Source organism: Anguilla rostrata, chromosome 9, assembly GCF_018555375.3.
Source record: "Anguilla rostrata isolate EN2019 chromosome 9, ASM1855537v3, whole genome shotgun sequence".
Classification (NCBI taxonomy): Eukaryota; Metazoa; Chordata; class Actinopteri; order Anguilliformes; family Anguillidae; genus Anguilla; species Anguilla rostrata.
In genome coordinates this window covers 34,501,386-34,517,619 of record NC_057941.1, presented here as the reverse complement: position 1 = coordinate 34,517,619, position 16,234 = coordinate 34,501,386, and the positions used below count along the sequence as shown (strand labels likewise).

The window sequence follows — 16,234 nt, the reverse complement described above, 5'->3', positions numbered from 1 at the left end:
CCATGCACGTGATGTGCGCTTGGACTGAAACCAACCATTTTTCCCGCCTTTCGGACCACTTGCTCATCCACTGTAGTAAAGACGCACACAACATCCAAGTGACATGTTTATTTACTCTGCGCAATACAAGAACCACAAACAAAAAATAACAAAAAATAATATCATTTAACAGAGGGATTTGGAACTTCTATTACAACAGAAGAAATGATTAAAATTATTTTTGCCGTTTGTATTGCATCTGAAGTACCCCACCCCTCCCCATTCTCAAAACGTGTTTTTTCTCCCCACCAATTTTTGTTATTTTTTTAAAAAGGCAATTCAAACATGCTCATTCGTAATATAAAAACCCAAATTCACTCCGGATTAACGGCCGTTAGCCTCAATAAAGAACGGTGGAAATGTCTGTAAACCCAGAAAAAGAAAAAGGGGGAAAAAAGTCACATGTGGATTATATTTACAAAGCATGTTTTGGTTCATGCACTTTTACAGGGACGACACACGCACACAGTCTCTCAGCCTTCAACTTGACCCACCATTCACTTACAGGAAAAATGTACAGGGACTAAAATCCCCCAATGGTTTCAATTTAACTCTATATAAAAAAAAGAAAAGAAACAATTCTATAAACACGGTGAAATTCAGTCTATGGGGGGGGGGTTTATAAAGAAAACTATTGCCAGTCAAGTTTGGTGAATCTCCTCCCCCTCTGTCTCACACAAGCATTTTAGAAAACCTCCCCACCCTGCTCTCTGTACAGAATTTTAACGCCTCTCCAACACAAAGAAAAATAAAATTAAAAAACCAGTAGCTCAAGGGGCCCCTTTATCATCAGTGCTGGCACTCCAACAGCACCCCCGGCCCCTCCACCACCACCCCCCCCCCCCTCCTCCTGCTCCTACATGCCCCACCCAGCCCCCATGCTCATGCTGCCGTTCAGCCCGTTCATGCCCACGGAACCCCGGCTGCCGCCTCCATAGTAACTGCTGTTCATTCCGCTCTGATTACCTGACAGGAGAGAGCAATACTCACTTTAGGACCTTTATATCAGTTTACACTTCTTAAGCCTTTAAGGGGTAAGATCACAAATAAGTGAACGGTGATGTCACAATCACTTCTGCTAACTGAAAGCAGCAGAGTTCTAGAACACTGACTAACGATGTAGAAAAATACTGCACACAAAAAACCTCTTCTTCAAAGGGTAAATTACATTACATAAAAGGGTTAGGTTAGAAAGCAATAATAAAAAGAGAATGTGAATATTCTCTAAACTGGTGGAGAGAGACGGGCTGCTCAATGATCTGTAGCAAGCTGCCTGCGGTTAGTGTAGTGTGCAGTATACTAAGGCGTCACAGTCGGCCACTTTAAAATGTGGGGGACCAAGTTTTTAGGTGTTGAAGGGTCGGGAGGAAAAATGTACGTTTACTGGGGCCGGGTGAAGTTTACGACCCCCCCTCCCCTCCACCCCCCCGAGGGAGAGCTGATACTCACTGTAGTCACTGTAGCCCCCCATGCCCGTCTGGCTGCTGTAGCCCCCGCTGTAGCCCGTGCTCAGCTGCTGGCTGCTGGGCCCGTAGGTGGACTGGTTGGCTGGGGAGGAAGAAGAGCACTTTAATTCCACAAGGCCCACATCACAGGGAAGGCACATCGTAGGAAGGTAAGCAGCTGAGTGTGAAACATGAAGACAGGCTTCCCCCCCTCCCCCCTGTCAGTGTGGGTTACTAGCTCACCCTCCCTACCCTTCCTGTGTTGGGGGGGGGAATTAGGGACACTCACTCATGGCCCCCATCATCTGACTGCCGTAGGACCCGTTGTTTCCTCCAGCGGTGGAGTTCAGAAACAGCTCAACGTAGCGGTGCTCTGGAAGTGGGGGGGGGGGAGGAGATACAGCCAAGTCAGTGACATCATCAGTCAGCGCCCTACACTCAAAGTGCACACACAATCAGTCCTTCCACACGCATGCTACACGTGAAAGTGCTGCCCGAACGCACGCCCCAAACACTCGCTCCAGACTCACGCATGTTGGCTTTGTCCTTGGACATGGCGGCGACGGCGTCCTCGTGGGTGGCGAACTCGACGTCCGCCTCGCCAGTCACGCGTCCGTCCGGGCCGATCTCGATGTGCACGCGCACCGGGTTGAGCGGAGAGAAGAACTGTAGGGCAGGGGGGTGCGGGGGACAGCATTACTCCTACTGGACACACTAACATGACAGCAGTGTGCTGCATGCAAATAACCAAATAGCTCATCTCTGCTACAAGGGCATCAACCAATCAGAGCTGCTCATTTCATATACATGACTCATTTCCAAAACCTGGCCAGATATCCCCCACAATGCTCATTCTTGTTTCCAAAAATGTTCTATCCAATGGAAAGGGAAGAAAACCGCTCAAAACACCAAGAGTACAACATATGCTGTGAAACCCTGCCAGCCTGTGTGTGTGTGAGAGCACGTGTGTGTGTGTGTGTGTGTGTGTGTGCGCGCGCCTGTGTGCACACTCACGCTGTAGATGTCGGTCTCAGTGGCGCGGTACGGAAGCCCTCTCATGTGAACGCAGTGGCCGGTCGTGCTCTGGAAGGAGGAGCCGCTGTCGCCATAGCGCCCGTCCGACACGCCTACAGGAAGAGGAGGAGGGAGGTGAGCTCGTTTACACCCCATCGCCCCCTGCCCAACAACAAAAATAAAGGGTGGAAGAGAAAGCAGATACAAGAAGCAGGGAGGAAAAAAGGAGAGAATTAAAAAAACGAATAACACACCCTCACCTACGCCGTAGCCGCCCCGGCGCATGCGATCGAAGGAGCCGCCGCGGCCCGCGCTGTTGTAGCCCCGCCCGCCCCCGGGCCGGTCGTAGGGGCCGGGCCGCTGCATGCCCATGGCCTTGCGGGGGGGCTCGTAGTTCGTCCGCACCTCCGCCCGGCTGCTCTTGAAAATCTCGATGTACCTGAGAGCACACAAGGCCGCGTTAGAGCCGGGGGGGTGCGGGGGCGGGAAGCAGAGAGCACCCAGTCGCCACAATTCAGCCAGAAAATCTCCTAAAGTGTCCACTGCCAGCCGAGCTGCTCTTACATTACCCTTACACCCATTACAGCAGGGCAAATCAAAGCTTAAACCCGTCTGCTGTCTATGGTATCAAACCTTGCAAGTCAGTTCTTATAATAGTACAAGTACTGCTAGTTATGATTCCAAACGTGTGTTATCTTTTATGCAAGGTTCAGGGTGAACACACACAGGTGGTGTACATACTGACAGACCTTCGTATATGGAAGGTACAGAGCAAACTGAACTTTTCTTATGGTTACCAGGAGGTCTTAGCTTTGGCGTCAGCTTTGGCGTCTGCCTGGACGAGCAGGACAGTGGTGTTTCCGGTGGTACCGGACCCTGGCGGCCTGGCGGGCCCAATCGGAGCGTTTACCTGTGACTGCAGGATCCAGGCCCGTGTGAAGAGTGGACCTCTGGGGAGGTTTTTACACCTGTGTGTGCGTGTGCGTGTCTCCTGTGCGTATCTACACCAGTCTTAGTGGTGAGCGATTGCCTTCACGTGTAAAACTGACGTCTACAGTCACAAGTTTCAATAACGCCCCAAGAAAGTAACGTGTAAAACCGGTCACTTGTTTTAAATGAAACCTAGTGTTGTGGTACTCAGGTTCTGTGATGACTTTTTGTATGAGGTGGTACCACATGATAACATGAACCCAAGGACACCATTTTAGCTTGGACCATAATGAATTGGATTAAAAATGTGATGCTTCCAAGCAAATAATCTGCATTCAAATTACCAATGAAAAGCACTGGACAGTCGATGTTTGTGACCTCCACACCGCCTTCAAAATTTAGCATTTACTTCACAAGACCTGACGACCAAGCCAGATTTAAAGATCGACGGGTCTGTGATCATGGACTCGCCCCACTCCTCCAAAGGATTGTGTGTGACACTCAAAACAAACTGGGCAGATTACATTAAGATCTGGAGCCCGAGACCACAGCTCCACGTGGCCTGGCCACGCCAGTTTAGCACGTCAAACACGTGTGGGTCTTACACACACCCATCAGGCACATACTGGCGTACACCGCTCCAAAGTCTGGTCTAGTGTGCGGCCCACCTTCAACTAAGAGGAAGTATATTCAAAATGGAATTTACCTTTCTCCTATTCATGTCTTACTCCTCTGGATGAAACAGGCAATCGCTCAGCACTAAATTTAGACTCGATATACAGGCTGAATGAGTGGGGCTTCTGTGTGGCCCCTGTGGGTCTTTGTCCTTCAGCGGCACCTTAACAGATTTAAGCGAGCACAAGCACACCTCGCGTACACAGGCCACTTGTCCTGAATATTTCCATTACTCAAGGCATTTTGTAGATGTCCTTATCCAGAGCAACTTCAAGTACAAGAAGTTCAACAAATGCATGTAATGTTAATCAGGGTTTAGAGTGCCAACACCTTTCAAAACATTATCCAGACTGTTTTTCAGCTTTGTGTTTGACCTCTGTTAAGCACCATAACTCTGCCATCTCTGATCACATATACAAGAGATCACAGGAAAAAAGATTTACTCACCGGTCGATTAGATATTGTTAAATTTCAGTGGCTGGTACGGAAGAATCAGAAAAAAATGCAATGCTTGTTAAATCTGTTATGCTGCATTAAGGCAAAAGCCACAAGGGGTTTGGACTGAACAAACCCAATTTTTAAATGTAAGGAACTGGACTCCTTAGCTCCCACAATGGATATGAATGACCTGCTGTGTGTGCAAGTGTGGGTGTGTGTGTGTGTGTGTGTGAGCTCATGACAGTATGTGTGAGAGTTCTGTGTAGTGTGCCATAACCGTGTGACCATGAGTGGAGCAGGTGTCTGTTTGCAGCAGCGGGAATGTGTACCATAAGAAAAGCGGCTTTATTTCCAGCGAACCAACCAACCAACCAGCCCCACCTGTGCCCTATTCTTTCCTTGTGTTTCTTTAGAGCCTTTTCGGCTATATCCTGAGACGCAAACTGCACGAAGGCCTCCCCCGTACTCCGCCCCTGGAAGTCCACCGGCAATGTAATCCCATTTGGCACGATTTCCAACCCTTCAACCCAAGGACAGATAACCCCAGCGGGGGACATATTAAATCACATGCCCAGTCACATCGTTTCTCTTTCTCTAACGTTTTTTTCTTTTTCTGTTTTTTTTATTTATTTTTTTTTTAAAGAAAATAAATAAAGTAAAATAAAGTTTTTAAAAAAAATCAATAAAAACAAAACCTCAGAACATTATGCATAGCAGGTAAGAGTTTGACTTTACTTTCTTTTTTTTGGGGGGGGGGGTGTTTACTGTGGTTTGAGGGAGATGAGGGAAGAGGGAGGGAATGGGTATGAAGTCAGCTCTGGCCCTTTTGGGGATTTTTAGAGTTGTGTCCATTTTAATATTTACAGAAGGGTGTGTTCTGAGAGGGTGTGTGTGTGTGTGGGGGGGGGTGACACAGAAGGTCCATGTTGCTCTACAGCACCTCTCTGACCACATAAACATGGTCAAGGCAATCTGGTATATACAGCAGCTAGACAAAACAAAATGGGCCACGCTGGATCCAAATTTCTTTTACAGAATCTATGGGGATGTGGGGGGGGGGGGGGGGGTGGTCACAATTTTAGATGAATTGCGAATGAGGTTTGTTCTGAATCAAAATAAAACCAAAAAATTTTTGTTTGAAAACTGAAACTGAAAAAACTTAATATACTACATGCAGTAAAATGAGAATATCCCAGTACATAATTCACAAAGAAAACCACTCAACGCTCCAACAGGAAGCGAGCTTGAGAGAGAAAGCAGGGTGTTGGGGAGAAAGGGAGGGAGGGGAGGTGGAGGGGGGAGGAGGCGGCCTGGGCGTACCTGAGAAGAACTGCACGATCTCCTCCTTGCTGCAGCCGAAGGGGAGCCCGCGGAGGCGCACCAGGCCGTCCCCCTCCGTCTCGGGGGAGTTGGGCCCCGTGTGCTTCATCACCCAGTCCATCTCCACGTTGTTGGACTTGAACACTGCAAGAAGAAAGAGCGTACGTGTGTGTGTTAACACCCCGAATAACAGCACACCAGTCCTGGGTCAAATACGTATTTGTTTTGGATTCAAATACTTTTCTGTCATCTATTGATCTTGCCTAGTGTAACTGAACCTGCCAATATGACCAGAAGACGGGGTTTGCACTTTTTGAGTGTTTCATTGGTTCCAATACACCAGAACAGATCAGTAAAGCGTAGAAAAGTAATTGAATCCAAAACAAATACGTATATGATCCAGGTCTGCAACACACTGGGTGCACTCCAAAATGGAGGAATTAAACTGAAAACCAAAGGCGTGGGAAACGACACGCCCGAGAAGAGGGCGACCACGGTTCGGAAAAGGAAAAGGGGGCCAGGAAGCGGACGCCGTACCTTCCACGTATCGGTGGCCCATGGTCTCTCGGTCTTTCTTGACGGCGATCTTCACGTCGTCCTCCGACTCCATCTCCACGAAGGCCTCGCCGCTGGGCCGGCCCTCGCGCGTGTACGTGAAGTGGATGCTCGTGCCGTTGCTCGCGATCTTACAGTCTGGAAAGGTACGGGCGCGTTACAACTCAGCAAGCAAAAAGGCCTTTCTCTGCGGAGGAAGAAACTTTCCAAAAACATCCAGCAGTAATTAAACCCACTACGCGTACAGTAAAGCTGAGGACTGTAGGGTGTAAAACAGATACTGGCTCACAGGCAAGCGAGTGCACTTCAGCTACAGGGCTCTGTACAGCAGTAACCACACCAGCAACACTAAAGATTACAAAGTGTGCGTGTGGCAGCCATTACAAATGGGAAACAGGAACTGTACACCAACTTCAGGTTATGGTTCGTACCTTAGCTTGTTAGCTTTGACTTTGCGGCACTGTATATTACAGTTTTTGGAACAATTATAACCAAGCATGAGCTATACCTATAAGTGCCTTGTTCCAAACGAGAACCTGTTGTTGGACATTCTGGTTTTACCCAACTGTCTTGTTTGCTTGCTATTCACAGCCAGGCAGAGATTGGTATGAAGGGTGTGAAGCAGTTAGTGCCACTGTTTTCCAGCCAACAGCTCAAACTATATTAAACCAAAAAAGGGATCGTTCATGATGGATGGGCACCAGCGGGCATGTTATTAATCCAGCCAGTATTAAAATATCAATGGCCGCATACTGGCAAAATGCCCCGGCTAAAATTATAGTTATATAAACACCAAGCAAAATAAGCACAATTCTAATGGCATACAACCAACAAAACTAAGACTGGAATCGCTGACGTAAAGGTCTTAAATGAAAAGCCAGTTCTTAAGCGAGCTTGCATTCCATTCAGCACAAAAAACAAACTATTAACCCCCTTGTAATAATGGTTTAGAACTATGAGCAATGGAGAAGCAGATGAGTGTGGTAAGAGAGTGGGATACGGAGGGTGAAATCTGGCCCGCTGGTGTTAAGTTATGCCCATGAGCACCAAGTGGTGTGTACTGTCTCAAGGGCACGCAGCTTACTAAAACTGGAAAGTGCACATTCCTACATTAGACGCGAGGGGATCGGTCTAAACTTAGAATCCACACTAGCAAACTGCAGTATGAAGCACGTTGTGTGTTTGGGGCATTACCTGAGAAAAACCTCTGCACTTCATCCACAGAGCAGGACCACGGCAGTCCGCGTATGCGCACAACGAATCCCTCCCCATCGGCCATGATCAATAGCTGCGAGTTAACTTATTAGCTGGGGAGAAAAACACAAACAAAAACAGTGTATATTTTTCGACTCAAAGTAATTAACGCGGTAAGAATTACAGAACTGGATTTTATAAATGTTCCAGGTTCAGACATTTACATTCTCATACTTCAATAAAATCAAATGTTTAAATGGTAGACTTCTGTAGTGATATCCATATACACTTACTACAGCTATATATTATATTTAACTAGCTTAGGAAGCAAAAACTTGTACGTTGCTGGCGAAAACAATGTTAGCAATTGAACCAAGTAGCTACCTAGAATGAGTCTTCTATCGATCATGAGCAAACTTAACGTTACTTTGTTACCCACGACCTACCAGCCTTCCCGCCGTTGCGTTACTTGGCTAACAAAAGAGCATCAACCCATTTGTCTAAGGACAAATGTAGACCTTTCTAGCCAAGTAAGCTAGCTTCCATTGAAAATGCTTTTCTAATCGCGTACAAGTAAAAGCTAACGGAAAAGTAGATAAATTGAATGCTGGGAGAGGTAGGCTTGGTCAGCGCAGCGAACTATTGGGGGCAGCCTGGCGGTTTGTTTCCTGGTCTTACGATAAGCAATTTTAAACATGGATCGTGTTAGCTAGCTAGCATACATAGTTAGACTCAGACAGTACTCCGAAATGTAACTGGAAAGATCGGATCAATTCTAGAGAAAGCAATCCAACGTTATTTACAAACACCACGATAATGTAGCCAGCTATCGGGCCATCCATATGCCGCTTTGGGAGACTTGCCGACATTTTAATGTCTAGTTCGCTAGCTAGCTAAAATTAACCCAAGCAGCTAATCCAGCGTGTTGCTAGCCAACGTTAGCACTGATAATTCACCAATAACCACATTAACTGTGTCGGTTTGAATATGGGATAAAATTCCGGTAAAATATATTTAGCCGGTAAGGACAGCATATTCACTACCCAGACAACTTAAGTTCTTAAAATGTTATCTTGATAGCACACCGCTCCAAACAGCGCAGCCGGCGCACACTTCGCAGGGGGAAACCGCTCTAGACAAAGACACAGGCCTCGAAGCATCGTATCGCTAATACTAATATCTAAAATACCTTAAAATGTAGCTCGTCAGATTTAAAAATCAATAGTGACCATTTGTAAGGTCACTAACAATTCGAATGTGCCTGAAAATTCAACACAATTAGTAAAAATGTGAAAATACCTTGATTTTCTTGATGTTGCAGTGCACGGCGTGGCTACTTTCCACTACGTTAACTATCGTTTTGGGCGCATGCGCAGTGCTACGTTACATACTACCCTCATCGATCACGCCCACGGATGACGTATGAGCGCAGTCGAGTTGCCAGGTTTTTGTGAACTCCATCGTCTTGATTCCAGATGCTTAGGACTGATGTGTTAGGCCAACGCATCATAACACAAGGGACAGGTATGTTTTTTACACGTATGGGATTACTGATTGTTCATTTTTCCCTAATTATGTTACATAGTGTGTGTATGGACTCAGCCTACCAGTCTGGGGTTGAAGGACTTGGAAGTCTATGTACCCTTGGACGATTATTCTGCAAATTTTGGAGAAAAAAATAGGTTACATTAGGTCACATAAACATCTATGCTTCCTCTGGTGGAAATTCCAGCTACCAGCCTAAAATGGAGTCCAGCTGGACCCTGCTTCTGCTCCAGCTGGATATCATCTGGAATTTGATGATGGTCTGTTGCCCATACCAAGCTGGCCCATCAGCTGGGCATGATCTTGCCCATATGATTGCTATCTCAACCATCTTGTTGCCAGCTTGACCGACTCCAAAGCCAAACCAAAGCCAGGCTGGAACCAAGCTGGAGTTTCCACCAAGGTGAAGGGAACGGCTGGTTGCTTATCCACTGTCAGACCCCAGAGGTAGCAAAGGTATTCTAAAGCCCTACCATGTAACACATCCTTGGTGTTTGGCTGTATACAAAAGCAATATATAGCCTACATGCTTCCTTCCTTTGTCCGATACTGTATGGAGCACAAAGGGTGAAAGGCAATGTGAGAAAAACATCTAGTTACGTTAAGGTTCAGACCACTGAAATGTCAATGGAAGGACTTAAGAATATTCAGATATTCATGATACTCTTAATTTCTTCAGCAACAACAATAAAGATGTAGATTTGTGCAGCTGTTGAAATGAGGACTGTATGAGAAATGTAGTTGTCCCAGTAACCATGATATGCACTTTTGTACGACGCTTTGGATAAAAGTGTCTGCTAAATAAATGTAGTCTAAAATGTAATGTAATGTAAGGACACTGTGTACGGCTAAAAGAAACGCCCAGTGACGCGTGTGTGCCACCTCGTGGCCCAAAGCGGAAGGATGCTTGGAAGGTTGTGAACTTCCGTTCATATAAAGAAAACGCAAAGATTCTCACCCAACATACGCCATCTGGCAAAAAAAAAAAAAAAATTACAAGCGGAAACAGCTCATTGCAGGCGCAACATTACAGAATCAACTTTTAATTCATTGTACAAGCTATGTATACTTACTTACATGTATATTTACTTTAATCATATTTTATCATCTGTAGTGTAGTGTAGGCGTTAAATTTAAAACATATTTGTGTTTTTTGATAATTGGCGGGTGATACGAACTCTCCGAAACAGTTTCACGCAGATCTAGCGCATAGTGCTACTTGACCACGCAGGGATATCAATTAAGATTGACTGCGCTACATTATATAGGCTACTTTGGTATCGCGCAGGGATGGGCATCTTTGATCGCAAGATAAGTGTAGCTTATCCATGAAGTATACGCTACATGGCAGCTCCTAAGAACAGACCGCTGTAACCAGCTGGATCACGCGAGAGTACGAAATAACGCGAGTTTTTTTCCCGGAATTTAATGTTTTGGTTCTTGGCGCGCCGTTCAAATTTTCAGTGACTATTGTGAATGTGGTCCGAGTAAGATAAGGAGCCAGTCGGTTATAAATAATATTGATTAATCTTTGGTACAATTAGTTTAATCTATATTTTCTCTTACTCGTAATTTATTGACATTGCATCTCAGGATGGCTACTCCTCCGAAGAGAATATGTCCGAGTCCAAATTTTGACAACAGCTTTGAAAAGAGGACAAAGAAGATTTCTATTGAAGGAAATATCGGTAAGTTATAAAGCTAGTCTCGCTAGAAGGCAACATTTAGCTAATTATACGGTGAGCCAAGTGTCGTTAAATATTATTTTCATGTTATTCCATGACGTTAACTTTGCTAACCAAGCATTACTGTAACGTCCATGTGTTGATGCGCGCCAGTTTGCTGGCTTAACGTTATGTTGGATAACTTGACTGATTAGCTAAACATAGTTGTACAATTGATTTAGTGACGTACTGGGAATGCTGTTGGCCACAACGTGGGTCTATATTAATCATAAATACGGTAAATGGTCTTATGTTCTCCTACAAATCGGTCTGGATTAGGGCATAATGGGTGTCATGTAAGGTCATGTAACTGATGGATAGTTTCGCACTCGGTCGCTTTTAGCTAGCTAAGTTACTACAATATGAAATGAATAATATCTAAGTAGTTTGTCAGCTAACGTTATTATTGGCGAATATGCATTTGCATCCTAGCTTGCTTGCACATCTTATGAAGCTAACATTGTTTATGATGGATAACTTTTTTTAAGTGAATTTAGCTGGTTGGCGCCAAAACGGTTGTCGGTACTGCATTGTTAGCTACACTACACAAACTTAGCAGACTCATGTATCATTTATCTCAGGTTTGCTAGCACTTTGTTTTGTAACTTACAGGTTAATTTTGGTACTAGCTTGATTTTAATAACTGCTCTGAACCCTGGGGAAGCTGTAAAATTATTTTTTTAGTTCCTAACAATTCGCTACCAGGAAGATTTCTAAATGTCATGTCAGTGTGACGTAGCTAATTTATCAACCAAATAAAAAAAACATATAACAGAAAACAATCCTAACCAAATGGAATAACAATGCCCTCTGCGTAGTTTGTTCTGGAGGAAAAAGGGCCAAATTCAGTAGCCTACCGTGTATCTACAAATTTGTCACGAATAATATGCGGACAAGGGTACTTCTGTGAGTCTATTTCCATTTTATTTAAATGATGTTTGGAAAGAAGTAGTCTTGGGACCAAATATCTGAACAAAATCCGTGAGAATTCAGGCAGTTTGGTTAAAACGACCATAGCTGGTTACGTCACTATTCCTCTATCCGGAAACGCGCCTCTTCCTTTTTCAGCTGCTGGCAAGTCGACATTTGTGCGCATTTTGGAGCGGGCGTCCGATGAGTGGGAGGTTATACCGGAGCCGATCGGCAAGTGGTGTAATGTACAGGCCACGAACGAGTACGAGGTGAGTCTAGGTCACCTCGCCCAGGAGCCTTCCATGTTATTAATTTGTTTAGGATTATTTTTATTTTTATTTATTTATTTTTTTTCAAGATTAATTTGCAGCCATTTGAACCATTTCTTGTCTAATGGTGGGTAAGTGACTTGGCTATTCAATCTCTAGGAGCTCAGCACGTCTCAGAAGAGTGGTGGAAACCTGCTTCAGATGCTGTACGACAAGCCCAAGCGCTGGTCCTACACCTTCCAGACCTACGCCTGCCTGAGCCGCGTGCGGTCTCAGATGAAGCCGCCGTCCGCCAAGCTGCAGCAGGCCGAGCGGCCGGTCCAGTTCTTCGAGCGCTCTGTTTACAGTGACCGGTGAGTCGCTCTCTCTCTGTCTTCCTCCGTCGGAAAGGGAGTCATTTACATTATATTACATTTATTTATACAAAGCGATGTACAGTAAGTGCATACCAAGGAAGACAACTAACACAGGTCCGATTGGACAATACATTGTACATTATTCATAACATGAACAGTGAGTCCGTTTATTAGTAAACTAGAGCCTTACAATAACAGACATACAGCCAGTGCTGATGGTTAAGGTACATGAAGTGCACAGTAGTACATCAGTGAGCACAGGTGATTTATAGCACTGAGTACTGTTAAAGTCATGTTGAAGTCTATGGTTGTCAAGTAAGTCCTGCCTGTGTTCTTCACCAGAACTCACAGCTGATTCACTATTGAGTTCTACCTCCTGGCTGAAGAATTATGCTAATTAGCAAATCCAGGTGACTGGAACAAAATCCTGGGGGTGACTTTTACTTTCTGGGCCTGGATTTTGCCCCTCTGGTTGAAGGGAACCCCTGAGTTATTGTGAACAGCAAGTGATGTGCTCCCTTGGCTCACCTCTTGTGCTTCCTCTTCAGTTACGTCTTTGCCTCCAACCTGTATGAGTCTGGGGACATGAATGAGACCGAGTGGTCCATCTACCAGGACTGGCACACATGGCTTCTGTCCCAGTTTGAGGCGGAGATCGAGCTCGACGCCATGATCTACCTGAGGGCCGACCCACAGGTAAGCCCACGCCCACAGGAAGGGTTGCCGCGGCTACAGAGACCACGTCCTTTTGAAAGTGACCCCTTGTTCTTAAGCCTCGACTCGTTTCAAGATACACTGCTGAGTCAAGTGCCTTCTGGGCCTGTCGTATATATCTTTTATTTGTAGGTTTGAGGGTCAGTTGGCCTGTTTATTTTACAGTCGTCCCAACTTCATCTTAACTGAAAAATGTTGGGTTGTGGGTCTTTTTTGTGCGTTGTTAAAATCCCTTTAAAACATTTTTACTTTCCTGATATTGTTGTGGTGCCCGTAAAGTTGACATAGTATTGAAGTTTTGAAATCCTTGCACTCGATCTGCGTAGGGGAAGCTGCTTTATTGAACTAATCTATTTAAAGGGCCATTCCACCCAAAAATCTATATTTCATGGTTTCCTACTTTCATTGAGTGTTCTTGCTGCATCCAGATGGTTTTTTGTAAAGCAAGAGCATTTGTCCAAATCAGTGGGAGTCAATGGCTTTAAAAAAATGCACATTTACTGTCAGACAGACTTCAGTTCAGTTTGTATTCCCGTAATTGTAGTAATATGGAATAATAATGACCATGTTGGGTTTGTGGTCTGTTATTAATTATAAAGATATTTTTTAAATGCAAGTATTTTTTGACCCCTTGTGAGAGAACTGTGTGGAAAGTGGTGATTGATGAAAGTCTGACCTGTTGGTAATGTAATGTAATGGAATTGTGTGTATGAGCACTGGTGTAGTCCATGCTCTGCATTAACTCTCTGGCGCCCTCTTCTGTTGCAGAAGTGTATGCAGAGACTGCATCAGCGAGGCAGGGATGAGGAGCAGGGGATCCCGCTGGAATACCTGGAGCAGCTGCACTACAAGCACGAGTGCTGGCTGTACCAGCGGAGCACTCGGTGAGTGTCTATAAGTCTGTCTTTCTGTTCTGGCTGTACCGCTGCGTAGCGGGTGTAACCGGGCGCTAACGTGGCTGTACCGCTGCGTAGCGGGTGTAACCGGGCACTAACGTGGCTGTACCGCTGCGTAGCGGGTGTAACCGGGCACTAACGTGGCTGTACCGCTGCGTAGCGGGTGTGACCGGGCGCTAACGTGGCTGTACCGCTGCGTAGCGGGTGTGACCGGGCGCTAACGTGGCTGTACCGCTGCGTAGCGGATGTGACCGGGTGCTAACGTGGCTGTACCGCTGCGTAGCGGGTGTGACCGGGTGCTAACGCGGCTGCCATGTGTGCTGCGTTTCTACAGCCTGGACTTCGAGCACCTGAAGGACATACCCATCCTGATCCTCGACGTGAATGAAGAATTCCAGAAGGACAAAATAAAGCAGGAGGACTTACTGGATAAGGTGGGTTTGGCTGGTCGAGGTGTGCTTGTGTGTGTGCGCGCATGTGTGTGTGAGTGCATGCGCGTGTGACAGAAGGCACAAGCCTGCTTGGTGGAGGCCCACATGCACTCTGATATCTCACACTATTATATTCCTGCCGTATGTGTGCCTGTCCCTAGCTGCTCTGTAGCTGGCCTCAGTCCAGAGCCTTTCTCATGTCTGCGGTAAGGCTGTGCTGAAGTGATGTCATTCTCCCGTCCTCTGCAGGTGACCGAGTTCCTGAGCACGCTATGATGTGGGAGCGCCCCAGCCGCGCACACAGGACTGCTTCTTCACAAACCCCACGCCTGCTCTAAATGTTACATTTGCTGGCGCATGTCCATGGTGTAATTATATTTGTGTAAATGTGCTTGTGTGGTACGCTGTCTTGCAGAATGGGGGAAGGTGAAAAGTTCTCCTTTTGGAAATAACATTTTTATTTTTCCGATCAGAATTAAAATATACATACTAGACTGGATAGTTTGAAATACAGTACTCCCATTTTTTCTCCCGAAAAGTGATGTCCTCCCAAAATAATTTTTCCACTTAGGGCCATGTGATCCTTGGGGGGAAAAATGTTAGTGTAGCGCCCTGAATACTTTTTGAATTTTTTTTTTTTAATGTAGACATTCAGATATACAATGAATTGCCTTTTTTTAAACCTGTTTTATATGTTAAAATTGTGTGATCTGTAGATAACTGTACATACCTTTTTTACCTGAGTGTAAGTTGTGGAGCTGCGCTGCGGTGCCGTATAGTAGCTTGCAGTTGTACAGACGTGTATTTATATTGCTGTGATTTTGTATTAAAACCATAGCAAGTGTCTGGAGTTTGTTTTTAGTGTCTAATGTACGTGTGTTAAGTGCTGTATGTGTGGTGTTCTGGGGTTCCTGGCTGGGATTATGAGGTGTTCTACAGGGGAGAAAAATAAAAATAGTGGTAGGAATAAACGAGCGGTGTTGCGCTGAAGGCCCTGTTCTCGTCTTACGTTATGTTATGTTATAATTTAATATTTCCAAATTTACCATGTGCCACTCATTCGTCCTTTATCATTTCCTTTCTGGTCACAGAGCCTTGATTATTACTCTCAAAACTCATTTAAGTAAACTACAAGATTGCAGAGCTATAGTACCTCGGGAAAGAAAGCTCATTTTGGACTCTGGTTTTTCATGTAATTCTCTGACAAGTACACATTTACTGCAGTGGAAAACTGGACCACGCGTTTTCGAAACCCTGTTTTGGCTATTTATGTTGTGTGAACGTATTTGTTCAACAACTGGTGATACAGATGGGGTCCCTGCAGTAATACAAACTGCAATTCTGTGTTTCCACTAGATGGCAGAGAAATATCTGTTGGATTTTATTAAATTATAACGTTTCTATTGTGCTATGGTTATAAGCAATTTTTTTTTCTGAATGGGAGGCGGTTCAGAATCAGTATGGTATTCTGGAGCTGAAATAATTTGATCAGAATTTAAAATGGGATACTTAAATTTTGCGGATTCCTTTAACTAGGGCAAGAGCTTGAATTATCAATTATGCTCAAGATTTTACCCGTTTCATAGTTGAATGTACCCTTCATTCAAATAAGTCACTTCCCTGAGTGTAATGGTTTTTAAACTTGGGGCTGACTGAAACATGCAGTAATTAAGGAAACCAAAAAAAAAAATAGCAAGAACCACAGGATCCCCCTTTAGTCTGTTTACTATGTGCATATTATATTTCAGTGCATTGTGTGACAAAATGAATGTTTATA

The 16,234-nt window shown here is 45.0% G+C and overlaps 2 protein-coding genes across 5 annotated transcripts; one reads left to right on the top strand and one right to left on the bottom strand.

The window, feature by feature from the left end:
- Positions 1-93: 93 nt before the first annotated feature.
- On the bottom strand, positions 94-9,042 carry LOC135263646 (heterogeneous nuclear ribonucleoprotein H-like). 4 transcript variants are annotated; one of them, XM_064351930.1, is made up of 11 exons: positions 8,910-9,042; positions 7,611-7,723; positions 6,399-6,554; positions 5,862-6,005; positions 4,923-5,061; positions 2,753-2,937; positions 2,499-2,611; positions 2,015-2,150; positions 1,774-1,857; positions 1,489-1,587; positions 94-1,005 (listed from the first exon to the last, which is right to left on the bottom strand). In XM_064351930.1, the coding sequence occupies exons 2-11, from the start codon at positions 7,693-7,695 to the stop codon at positions 896-898; spliced, it is 1,251 nt and encodes a 416-aa protein (XP_064208000.1). In that variant the 5' UTR covers positions 7,696-7,723; positions 8,910-9,042; the 3' UTR covers positions 94-895. The 4 variants fall into 4 exon arrangements, with proteins under 4 accessions (XP_064208000.1, XP_064208002.1, XP_064207999.1 ...); XM_064351932.1 differs by having other exon boundaries at positions 2,759-2,937; XM_064351929.1 differs by having other exon boundaries at positions 1,485-1,587; positions 2,499-2,937.
- A 1,103-nt stretch (positions 9,043-10,145) lies between these two features.
- zgc:110540 (deoxynucleoside kinase) lies at positions 10,146-15,301 on the top strand. The gene is made up of 7 exons (XM_064351933.1): positions 10,146-10,843; positions 11,948-12,060; positions 12,220-12,413; positions 12,965-13,112; positions 13,899-14,014; positions 14,361-14,460; positions 14,707-15,301. Exons 1-7 carry the CDS (start codon positions 10,750-10,752, stop codon positions 14,731-14,733), a joined length of 792 nt encoding a protein of 263 aa, XP_064208003.1. The 5' UTR covers positions 10,146-10,749; the 3' UTR covers positions 14,734-15,301.
- The last annotated feature ends 933 nt before the right edge of the window (positions 15,302-16,234 follow it).